Genomic DNA, 12,380 nt, shown 5'->3' with positions numbered 1-12,380 from the left:
AGAGGAGAGGTCCTGGCCAGCCCACCTGGGAGGTGACAGCCATAGGGACATGAGGACCAGAGATCGGAAGTGGCCTACACACAGATAGCACCAGGGGTGTGTGTGTTTGAGGGGTTTCCTTTAGAGGGCACTGAAGTGGAGGCTGAGGCACAGAGAGTCCAAATTCAGAAGGAGTCTCCATCTGTATGATCTATGAGTTGACCTCACATCCCTGAGAAATACTCAGGCTCCAGGCCGGCTTTCATCCCAGTGTAGGGACCCATGACTCATCCCCTTAAACCTTAATTATAACACCCGAGTCTGCAATGTGCCAAAAAACATCTGTCATTGTTTAAATCTGCTGCATGGAGTAAGTATAGCTCACCAACAGGCCTGCAGATGTCGTTCCCCAGTGCAAAACCAGCACTAGCAAGAATGCTTCAAACCAAAGCTTCCAGTCAAGCTTGGTGGCAAGTCAGTGGACCAGTCCTGTTCCGCTATCAGTGCTGTGGAGATGCAGGACTAAAGCTCTCTCTTTAAACTCAACCAAAGTCCCCTAACTCTGAATGTTCCCTATTGGTTGCCAAAGCCCAGCAGTGGGAAGGGAGGGGTGTTCCTCTGCCAACCCCTCATTCATCAGTGATGGTAGGTCCCGCGTCACTATGTTATTTAGCTGGTTAATCCTTGGGACCTTTTATAGGCACAGTAATGAGACAGAAAATGCTTTAGTTCGGACATGATGGCTGGCAGCTGATGAAGACACAGTTATCTTCTTGGTGCCCAGACAACTGCTGATTTACGTCATTCAGACTTGGGTTAAAGCACCCAGAGAACCCAAACTGAAGACAGGCTCTTGCTTCAAGAACCAAATATTTGTGTCTGGAGGTACTGATGAGAAAAATAAAAGAAATTAAACAAACAAACGAACAAACAAACAAGCAACAAGTCCACACCCCAGCCCTGTCTGTGTAATAGTGGCATCTAATAGATGCAGCAGCATTTGGGGAGGGTACCAAGCTTTTTAAAGCTTACGGTGGGACTGAGAAGATGGCTTAGTTGGCAAAGTGCCTGCCTTGCAGTCATGAAGACTCAAGTTCAATCCAGAACACCCACTGAAAAACAGTCAGGCATGGTAATGTACTCTTGTGATTCCAGTGATGGAGAGGTAAGGGCAGAAAGATCCTTGGAGTTTATTGGCTAGTCAGCCCAGTGTAATCAGTGAGCATCAGGACAGTGACAGAGACCCTGTCTGAAATTATAGGATAAGGGCTAGAGAGACAGCTCAGTAATTAAGAATATTCATTTTCTTCCAGAGGACTCAAATCACAACACCAAAATGACAGCTCATAACCATCTATAAATCCAGTTCCAGGAGATATAATGCCCTCTTCTGGCCTTGGCAGGTACTGCACACATATGATATACATATATTCAGGTAGGCACACACTCATACATAAAAGATAAAAATAAAATATTTAAAAGAAGAACTTTAAAAAAAGGGTAGATGGCACCTAAGAAATGACACCAAAGGTGACCTCTGATCTCCACATAGACACATAGGCTTCTAGAAGCCTCTGGAAATCATTACATCAGACACTCCCCAAATCAGAAACAGTGTCTGATAACAAACCCACTAAGTACTTTCTACAAACAAAATCATTTTCCTGGACTTATGGGAACAGCATCAACTATGAAAATTTTTCTTGAATTTTATTTAATAATTTAAAAGATTTTTCTCCTCAATATCATCAAGAGAAACAAATTTTAAAATCTATTTTATTTGGGGACCCTGGTGCTCACTTGTTATTTACTCTGCTAAAGGGTAGCTTCTAAGGGAAACATTTAAAATAAATCTACCCTAAAGTTTGAAAACCTGAGCTGAACAGATTCTAAGAAAAAGTCATAATTATCAAAACTGACTTAGGAAAAAATGTCTTTGTCACTGTTCTGTTGCTGTGGAGAGACACCACGACCAAGACAACTCTTATCAAAGAAAGCATTTAACTGGGGCTTGCTTACAGTTTCAGAGGCTTAGTCCATTATCATCTTAGTGGGAAAGATGTGAGACTCATGGTGTTGGAGCAGTAACTAAGAGCTGCTTCCTGTCGCATGGGGTGGCATGGTGGGAGGGGAAGGGAGAAGGAGAAGTCAGGAGGGAGGGAAGGAGAGAGAGAGACACTAGGCCTGGCATGGGTTTTAGAAACTCGCCCCCGCCCCCCCACACTGACACACTTCCTCTAACAAGGCTGTACCTTCTAATCCTTGTAGTCCTTTCAAACAGCCCCACGCCCAGGTGACTAAGCATTCAAATATATGAACTTATGGTGGCCATTCCTATTCTAGCTCCCACCAATCGGAACCTGGAACCAATCACTAAAAAGGTCCAGAGCCACACCTGCCATCACATCCCTCGTTCATGAGATTGTGACTTCTACGGTATTTCAACCTTCAACATAAAATCATGGAATCGTTAAAACATTGTTTTATGAAGCTCACTTAAAGCTAGTGCCAAAACCTAAGAAAAGAAAGGGTGTTAAGGGTGCTGTAACTCCAGGGTCAGGGTGTCTGACTCCCTTGTCTGGTCTCTATGGGTACTGCATATATGGCACGCACACACACATACACACTAATAAAAACACAAAAAAACTTTAAAAAAATGAAGCTATATGCACAGACATTTTGCAGTGGATCAAACCTAGCAGCATTTACAGAAAATAATGTGGTACTGATGGCAATGCTTATTTCAAGATTTGAAAGATTGTCTTAACACAATTGAGTCAAGTGTCCTAAAGACACTTGAACTTCACCTCAAATTATCTCCTCTTGCTTTGGAAATCAAGGGAAAAAATGCTGACTCTCAGTGAGTTATAAAGTGTATTTTAAATGTACACATAAGCATATATGAAACAAAAAGCTAACCCCATAAATACTTTTAGTAAATCCATGGAAAATATACCCAAGAATATCTATTGCTTAAAAAAAAAAAAGGCATTGCTTTTCAGGGTTGGAGAGATGGCACAGTGGGCAAAGGTCCTTGCTACCAAGCCTGGAAAGTTAAGTTTGATCTGCAGAAGCCATGCAGTGGAGACCGCTGACTTCCACAAGCTGTCCTCTGACCTCCACACTTGCATCTGCCAGGTGAGCATAAATAAATCAACTAAATACGTGTAAATAAAAAAATTAAATTTCTTAAAATTCTAGTTGGCACCATGTAAAAAAAGGGACAGACAAAACACAAAGAATGCTGAAGGCTTTGTTCAGGAACACAGTCTCCTCTCTTGAAACACTAAGGGAATCGACTGAAGGCAGCTTAGAGTTGGCAGAGCGCATTGAAACAGAAATATGGAGGGACCAAAAGCCCTCATGTGTCGGAGTTGGCAGCAGGGAGATAGATGCCTCGCTGCTAACTCAGGGATGGGAAGATGGGGCCTGCCTTTCTCATGGCTGACCTCGGGCCCCGTCAGAATCCACGCTGGGAAACAGAAAATGTTTACAGTTAGGGCAAGAATGCACAATTATGGAGTCAAACTGAAATTCCAGCTTGATGCGTGTGCTTGAAAGCACTTAGCAAATGGTTTAAATAATGATCTTTCAAGAGGGATCATGGTACAAAGGATAAACCAAAACAATTGCTAGGCTGTCTGTAAAGGGTGGAATATGAAATTAGGTGTGGTGGTGGGCAGAGGTAATTGCAGACCCTTGGGAGGTGGAGGTTGGAGGGTCAGGAGTTCAGGGTCATCCTTAGTGGAATATGAAATCAGGTGTGGTGGTGGGCAGAGGTAATCGCAGACCCTTGGGAGGTGGAGGTTGGAGGGTCAGGAGTTCAAGGTCATCCTTGGCTACATACTGAGTTTGAAGCTAGCCTGGGCTACATGAGAGCTTGTCTCAACAACAAACAAAAAACAAACAAACAAATAAATGGAAGATGAGTCACACTCTTACGCCATATTCTCTACCATAGAATAAGTTCTATATCAAATATCTCAACCAAATGTATGATTTTACTACAGACCTGGAAGGGAAAAGTAAGAAAATACTTGTTTTATCTTAGAATTCAGTGTAGTAATATGAGCGGCGGGGCTGCATCCCCAGCACCCCGGGCCGCCTGCTAGCTTATGCCCCGAAATACAACACAAAATTGTATTCATTTAAACACTGCTTGGCCCTTTAGCTCTAGCCCTTACTGGCTAATTCTGATATCCCGATCAACCCATCTCTAATAATCTGTGAGCACCGGTCTTACCGGGAAGATTCTAGCCTACGTCCATCCTGGGTCGGAGCTTCATCGCGTGTGCCTCAGAGAGCAGAGCTCTCGTGTCCGCCCTGGAGATGGGAGCATGTCGTCTCTGCTCCAGAGCGCAGAGCTGTCGAGTCTCTGAGCTCACTTCCTCTTCCTCCCAGCATTCTGCTCTGTTTACTCCACCCACCTATGTTCTAAGCTATGAGCCCAAGCAGTTTGTTTATTACTCAACCAATGAAATCAACAGATTGATATATGACACTCCCACATCAATTCAGGAAGGTTTTTTCCCTAAATATTTAACCCAAGCATCACAGGGAAAGCCAAGACTAGATTCACAGAGATGCCCCGGTCAGCACAGTAAGGGATACATGATGGAAGGGAGTGCTCTGATACGTGGCTGGGAAAGGCTGTGGAGAGACACGATTTCTCCTAGAGCCCCCAAGAAAGGGTTATGGATCAACTCAAAGACACTTTAAAAGTGTTAAGATGTGGATCCTGAGGCAGCAAATGGGCGGTGTATGAATTCATCATGAACTTACCCCACTAAAGGGCCAAGCTGAGACTTTGGCTGAGATCTTTTCCTTCCAACAAACCTGTCAGATGTGAGATCTAAGGTGTGGTGTTGTAGAAGACCGAAGGCATGTGGGAACGAGGTGGAAGCAAGGCCAGTTTCTGGGAACTTATCTTAAATAATCAAAGAGGAATCCAGCATTTCTGTATAAATATGTCTGTTGTAAGGTGAGTTTCTTGACTCTGATTATTATTTGCTTATGCAATGTGTGTATTTCTGTGTGGCTATGTGCATAGAGGTCAGGAGAGGATGATGCTGGAGCCCTTGAGCTGGTTCTGTAGGAGCTGGAGTTGTAGATGGCTGTGAGCTGTGTGACGTGTATGCTGGGAACGGCACTCTGGTCCTCTGGAAGAGCCACGAATGATCTTAACCACCTAGTCATCTCTGTAGCTCTGACTCTGCAGATTGTAGACACTGTCAGTTTAATAACTTTAGTATATGATTGTTATAAAAGAAGGTGAACCAGTGCTTGAGGAAGCATGCATGAGGCCCTGGGTCCAACCCTAACTGCCACAAAAATTTTAAAAGACTGTTTGAAACCAAAGCACTGCACAGCACGTTCAGCTCAGGAACTCACCTTTCAAGTTTGAGTGTATTATGAAAACTCTCATCAAATAGTTGCCTAGTGAATCACTGTGGTGATGACAGGAAGAACTCACTCACTCAAATAACTCCAGCATCAAGACAGTTCAGCAAGCAGCATCGTTCGCTTTTCTTTGCCTGCATCGCTACAAGCATTTCTGTAGCACAGGCTGGAATGCGGGCCAGGTGCATTACCAAGCTAAGCCCGCTGGTAACTGATCGGACGCTATGGCTACAGTGACTTCCGGAAGGTGTTGTATCAGTTGATATTCCCAAGACAAAACATGTAGATTCTTTGTTAGCAGAGTGATTGGAGGCAAGCCACGAGGTCAAAGCCCTTGAAAGCTGGCTACGTTGTACTATGAATGCATGCGTGCGTACATGCATAGATGTGTGTGTGTTTTGTGTGTGTGTACGTGTGTGTGTGTGTGTGTGAAAAAGAGAAAGAAAGTCTCAGCCACTAGACATTGGTATATTAGCCAGGAGTCATATAAAAGTGTTTATTATAAATGATTGAGCTACTCAAACTAATAAACACATCATGAACCCATTGGGATTTATATCCATCTTAACACTGACCCACACTCACCCACTGGCTCTAATGCAGTGTTAATTGTAGTTATGTTGTGTGGTTACCCAAAAACTGCTCATCTTCCTATAATATTCCAAATATTCCAGAAGAGTAAAATAGGTTTTTGTTATCATAAAGACATGTCAGAATTTGTTTTTATGCACATGTGAGTGCATGAGTGAGTGTGTGTGTGTGTGTGTGTGTGCGTGCGTGCGTGTGTGTGTGCGTGTGTGGATGTGAATGAGCATGTGGATGCCAGAGGGCAGCCTTAAGTGTTATCTCCGGGTACCACATATCTCCATCAGACAGGGTCTCTCATTGGCCTGGCATTTACCCAGTTAGCAAGGGTGGCTGGCCACGGAGTCCACAGGAACCACCTAGTTCAGCCTCACCAGACTACAGTTACGAGTTTATTCTGTTCATGCTACATAAGATGTGGGGACTGAACCCAATTGGGCTCTCAGAAGCCAAGAACTTTTCTTACTGACTGAGTCATCCCCCTAGTTTCAAATCTACTTTTCATATTTTTTTAAAAATTATTTATTACTGCATGTGTGCATGCATGCATGCAAACCAAAACCAAAACTTTCAAAAGTCAGTTCTCTCCTTCCATCTTTGTGTGAGTTTGGGGAATTGAACTCAGTTCATCAAGCTTTTGCAGCAATCACTTTGACCTATTGATCCATCTCACTGGCCCCATAATCCATTTTTTGAAAACAGCAAGAAACATCCAAAGAAGAGTGACATTGGTGACACGGGAATTTGCCTGCTACCACCCTACCCTTGATTATCAAAGAGCTGTCTGGGATGGATGCTGACAGCCCTGGCTGGTGTTTGGCAGCCGAGGCATATTTAGTCCCAGGTAGACACTCCATGAGGTCATGCTGACAGGTTCCCAAGGCAGGGATGAAGAACACGGAGCCTGAAACCCGTAGAGAAGAGGAATGAGCTGGCTGACGTGAGCCAGACTCTGAGGCTGAGGCGCTGCCGTTTGTTTCCCAGGCAGGAAAGGTGAGCGCTGGAAGACTAAACCAACAGCCAAGCGCCAGTAAGCTGAAGGAGCGCCATGTCAGAGTCCTTCCTGGGGCAACCCCCTCCGCCTTTGTGAAACTTTGAGAAGCCAAAGGCTCAAGTGAGGAAAGTAGTTCTTTCAGGTAGCGTGTGTTTGTAATTCTGGCCCCCAAGAGGCAGAGGCAGGAGGATGGTGTATTCCTGGGCTATGCGGGAAAATCCTGCCTCAGTCCACCGCTCCAGTAGACTAGGGGATGACTGCATGCTGGTATTTTGTTTTGTTTTGTTTTTTAGAAAAAGCTTCCTCAGGCTTAAGACCAACCAGTATTAGATGGAGCACAATTAGGTTCCCATAAGCTTCTGGCTTTTCGTAATCCCAGGTAACAGTCTTTATTTCTTAGGTCATATTCACGATGCTTCAAAAGAATTAGCCTAGCCACGGTTGTGGCACATGCCTTTAAATGGGCAGATCTCTGTGAGTTCAAGGCCAGCCATGTCTACTCAGTGAGTTCCACCCTGGAGAGAGGTAGGGGTGCCTAGACCTGAGCATGTGGGTTAAAGGAGCACACCCCTTTGTGTTTGAGCTGACGCTCAGAGGTGGTTCTGCCAGCTGGATTTCTGGCTTTCCTGACTTTAGGGAAGATTTTTATATTTGCCATTTGCCCTAGGAGACATTATAAAACTAACCAAGGGGCTGGAGGGATGGCTTAGCAGTTAAGGGAGCCCACTGCTCTTAAAGGGCACGCCAGTTTAGTTTAGTTTCTAGTAACCACATGAGTGGCCCACAATCACCTGTGACTCCAGCTCAGGGGATTTGATACTGTGTTCCAGCCTCCATGGGCATTTTACCCATGTGCACAAATCTACACACACATACACACACACACGCACAAACACACACACAGACACAATTTTAAAAAAATCTTTACAAAAATATAATGCAAACCAAAGTCAGCAGAAAAGTCTCCCAAGCCCTCTCTATCTAGAAATATATATATTTAAGTTTATATCTTAAAATTATATGATTAGAATATTTGAAAAAGCTATACATCAAGTCACTTTTGCAATTAGCAACCAGGTATGGCATGGGGCTGGAAAGATGGCTCAGAGATTAAGAGCACCGACTGCTCTTGCAGAGGATATTGGTTTAGTTCCCAGCACCTATATGGTGGCACACAGTCCTCTGTAACTCCAGTCCCAAGGCACCTGACACCCTTGAGGCCTCCTTGGAACTATGTGCATGTGGTGCTCAGGCGTCCACACAGGCAAGACACTCATACGCTAAAAATAAGTCAAAATTTAAAAAGAGAAAGCATGAAATGGTTAGTGTTGCAAGCTGATGTTCAGTAACACAGGCCATAGGCAAAGCAGAACTGTCAACTCTCAGCAAGGTTCCAACTCTGTCCTGGCCAGCAGCACAGGCGGAAGCAGCTTTAATGACAGCTCATGAGTCGCCAACCACACTTACAATCGTGAGGATGGCTTTGACACACAGGGCAGTGGGTGAAGGCAGAAGGTGCCCACAGCACCTGTCTGAGGATCCGGGCACACAGACCATACATGAGGTGGTGCGGAGCTTGCAAACCCTCCACCTGTGCTCCCCAGGCCTCCAGATGGTTCTGACCAAAGCAGATTGCTATAGAAGATGCTAGAAAGGTTTCTAGTGTGGGATGACCTGATGCCTGCCTGCTTTAGAGGGCAGTGTGGTGACGGGGGCCTTGTTCCAAAGACATATTGCAAAGGTCCTTGGAGATCCATCCCATGGAAAAGTCATCTGTTTGTCATGGGTTACCATAGTAACAAGAGTGCGAAGCATCATTTACTCCTATAAGAAAAGTCTCCCTTGCAAGACACATTACTTAAAAGATCACCTTGTCCCAAGGAAACCAAATGCTGGGAGAGCAAATAGGGTCCTCAACCTTACCAGTATCTATCTATCCCTCTCCAGGCCTCGCTGCCAGCGAGCACACCCTAACTGCCCGGTACGAAAGGCATGAGTCTTTCAGGACTCGTGAAGGGTGGACAGTGGAGGCCTGAAAGAGGACATTTCCCTGATGAACCTTCAGCACGAACCCAAAACAAGGTCACAGCCCCGCTCGCATCCACGACCGCCTTCTCTGCAGTCCACAGTCTTCACCTAGGGAAAGCGCTTCATTTCTCAGTTAGAAAGCCCCTCGCTGTCACAGAATCAGGTGGGCCGCCAGGTCCCAGTTTATTATTCCCACTTCACAGAAGGGAAACGACTGTTGGTTGAGCACTAAGGAGCAGGTACAGACCCTGACCAGGAAAACTTGTTGCTTTGTAACGAACGGAAGAACGCTGAGGCTTACTTGATTGTGTCGCCTGCCAGGTGGCACCGACTAGAAATCAGGGCAGGTTTTCTGGCAGAGACAGGGTGAGGAGCTTGAGGCAAGCTCAGGTGGTGACCTATGGGTCATAGAACCCACGTAACCTGCCCCGACATCTAGAATTCTCGGGTGCTCTGAGAACCAACAACAAGGGGATGGGTGGCATTGAGGTTAATTAAGCTCTTACTGCATACCAGACATTAGTCTGCAGGCATCAAGTCTATCCAGTAGCCCATTTCACAGAGAGGAAAAACAAGGCACAGAAAGGCTATGTAATGCTCACAACTTAACCTCTTGTTCCCTGGACACAAGGGAGGTGCCATGTTTCTAAAGTTGCCATTTGGGCCACACTGCCCACACTCTGTCCCACACAACATGGATAAGTGTTGGGATATAAGCCTGAGCCTCTACTAACATCCAGGCCTCTCTCAGGACAATCGAGGGTTTTCTAGACCGTGTTTATCGATGAAATACTGCCTGATTTGCCTGGAGCTGTCTAAGAAAAATCAGAGAAAGCACAGCTTCAGAGGAAATACCACAAATTAAAGACACGTGGGAGGCAGCCGTTTGAATAAAGGCACAGACCTAAGGGCTGTGATTTTTTTCTTTTAAAGAGTATTAAATAAAAAGAAACCCTCACTGGTGTAAATTATTCCCTTTCACACGCATTTTTTTAAAACTACTCATTCTGGAACCATACAAGCTGGCTTTTATAGATTGGTCAATCTCAGGTTTATAATTGTTTTTCTCTCTCTCAGAGAAGCAGAGAGGGTGCTGAACAGAACACGCAGGCAAGGAGAAAATCAACGTGTGAGTGCGGCTCCATGGAGTGCTAGGGGCTGGGGAGCTGTCACCAGCTGCTGGGAGGCGCCTCTGCCTCAGTTCTCACTGAATAAAAACAGCCTTGCCACCTTAGAGATCAACCACAAAGACACCGAACAGTGAGTTCTAGAGTTTTCTACACCATCTCTCAAAGCCACATCAAAATACCTGAGATGGGACTCGTCTGCTGACCACAGTGAGGTGACGTTCCACTTCTTGGTCCACCTAGGACAGCGGCTCTTTGCCCTGTCCTTCCTTCCTCTATAAAATGGGAACAAGGATGGCCCCTTCTTTCATCAGATGGGTGCAGAAGCCAAATGAGTGAAGGAATCAGAACTGCTTGGCAACACCAGGCAAACACTCATGGTGTTCTAGCTAGTAAATACTATTGGGCAGGATGGGAGGGGGATGGGAAACACCTACCTGCTTCCCAACACCCCCACTTGAACAGCTTTAAACAGATGTATTTGAAGGGAAAACCGGTGTTAGCATACAACCAAAAAAGTGAAGAAATCTGCCCTTATCTGTCGCTTCAGGTGAGGGAGCACCTAGAAACTTCTCATGTGTTCCCTCCTGCCCCAGAGCAGGACTAGATTTCCCAGGGCAGGATTGAGGGGAGACTTGTGAGCCGTTCCTCTCCTTGGCTGGGACAGGCTGCAACTCTGCGCATATTTTGGGGAGGGGAGTTCCAAGCTTCCCTTTGGGCTCTATTGACCCCGGAGCGAGTATCTTACTTTACAGGGCTTTAATTATTAATAATTAGAACTGGATTCTCACGAGCTCAGGCGATCTCAAACTCGCGATGTAGATAAGAATGGTATTGAACTTATGATCCCACTGCCTCTCCCTTCGGAGCGCTGGGGTTACAAAGCTGGCTTTACATGGTGCTGGGGATCCTTCCCAAGGCCCACTGACCTACAGCCTCAGCCACTTTACAGGGTTTTTAAATGCTGAAGATACCAGAAAATATTCACAAGGCGGCAGCAATGACCGGGACACCTGGGTGCCTCCGTCCACCCTGTCAAACATCACAGACCCTGCACCAGACAGATGAAAGTGCACACTGCGCTTGGGGAACACACATGTCAAGGACAGACCGGTTACTGAAGCACACACCTGCGAGCTTCGCAGCGGGAAAGCTCTCCCGCCTCCCAGACACGCCGGGACGCGTGTCCCCTCCCCCACCCCCGTTTATGTCCAAGACCCAACTCTGAGGAAACTGGTCATGCTCAGGTGTCACTTCGGCCTCTTCTGACAGGGACACTATGGCTTCCAGGAAAGCTCATTAACAGAACAATTAATCCGCACAAAAAGCCCAAACCCACCCCAACGCCTAGGAGAGCTTGAAGTCGAAGGCGGAGGGCGCCCCGGAACGTGGACTCCCACCCCGGGGAAAAGAAAGGGGCTCAAGCCAGGGCCACCCAGAGGGTCGCACTCAAACACCCCGCGCTCAGGCGGCTCCGGAGAAGCCGGGCTCTGTGACAAGCAGGTAGGCAGGAGGGCGTGGGCACCGGCGAGCCGACGTCCTGTAGAGTAAAGTTCAAGCCGGATCTCACCGCCCGGTGGCCACCTCGTCAGGACTGTCCCCCGTTTCACAGTTCACAGTGACTCCCGGTCGCTCGCACGCTCCCACCCACTTCAAACATCCCCCCTCTCCCAAGCGGACTCCGGAGCACCACAGAGAGCAGTCTGGAGTGGGCCCGGGAACACCGGGTGTCATCTACGTACCCAGCGCTAGCAGAGCGAGCTGTCCGGCCGCGGGGACCATCTTCCGAGCGCAGGGCGCTGCAGCCACCGCGCTCCCTGCGGTTGGCTAGTGACCGCGCGCCGCCGCGGTGAGCGCGGGGAAAAAGGCGCAGGCGGCAGGGCCGGCCCCCGGCGCGCGGGCGGAGGGACGACCGCGCCTCCCGGTGGCACTGGCCGGCACGCTGCCCGCGGCGGAAACGGGAAGGAGGTTCCCGCCACCTCTCCGCCCCTAGGCGACCGGGGCGCGGCGGACCACCCTCCCGCGATGGGGTGCCCCCGAGGGCGCAGGGGTGGGGACTGGGAGCCGGGGGCGGGGACCCGCGCCCCGATCGCGACAGCCAGTCACCACCCTGGGCCAAGGGCCAGGCAGGAAGCGCCGGGCTTCAGACACCTCCCCGCGGTGCTCGTGCCCAGGGTCGCCGCCCGAGTCCCCTGCGCAGTAGCTGCGTCTAGGCTGTAGGCGGCGGAGCGGAGTCGCCCAGGATCTAGTCACCTGCGCCAGGGGTT

The 12,380-nt window shown here is 47.7% G+C and overlaps 1 protein-coding gene across 1 annotated transcript in view; it reads right to left on the bottom strand.

Moving 5' to 3' along the window:
- Positions 1-12,168, bottom strand: part of Tgfa (transforming growth factor alpha) — a 90,953-nt gene extending 78,785 nt beyond the window's left edge. The window contains exon 1 of the mRNA XM_013352884.2: positions 11,856-12,168. Within this exon, the coding sequence (XP_013208338.2) occupies positions 11,856-11,895 (40 nt within the window). The 5' untranslated portion in view covers positions 11,896-12,168. The remainder of the gene's footprint in view (positions 1-11,855) is intronic.
- Between the last annotated feature and the right edge of the window lie 212 nt (positions 12,169-12,380).

Source organism: Microtus ochrogaster, unplaced genomic scaffold, assembly GCF_000317375.1.
Source record: "Microtus ochrogaster isolate Prairie Vole_2 unplaced genomic scaffold, MicOch1.0 UNK1, whole genome shotgun sequence".
NCBI classification, from domain to species: domain Eukaryota; kingdom Metazoa; phylum Chordata; class Mammalia; order Rodentia; family Cricetidae; genus Microtus; species Microtus ochrogaster.
Note: the sequence above shows the minus strand (reverse complement) of the source record. Positions and strands in the feature narration are given on the sequence as shown.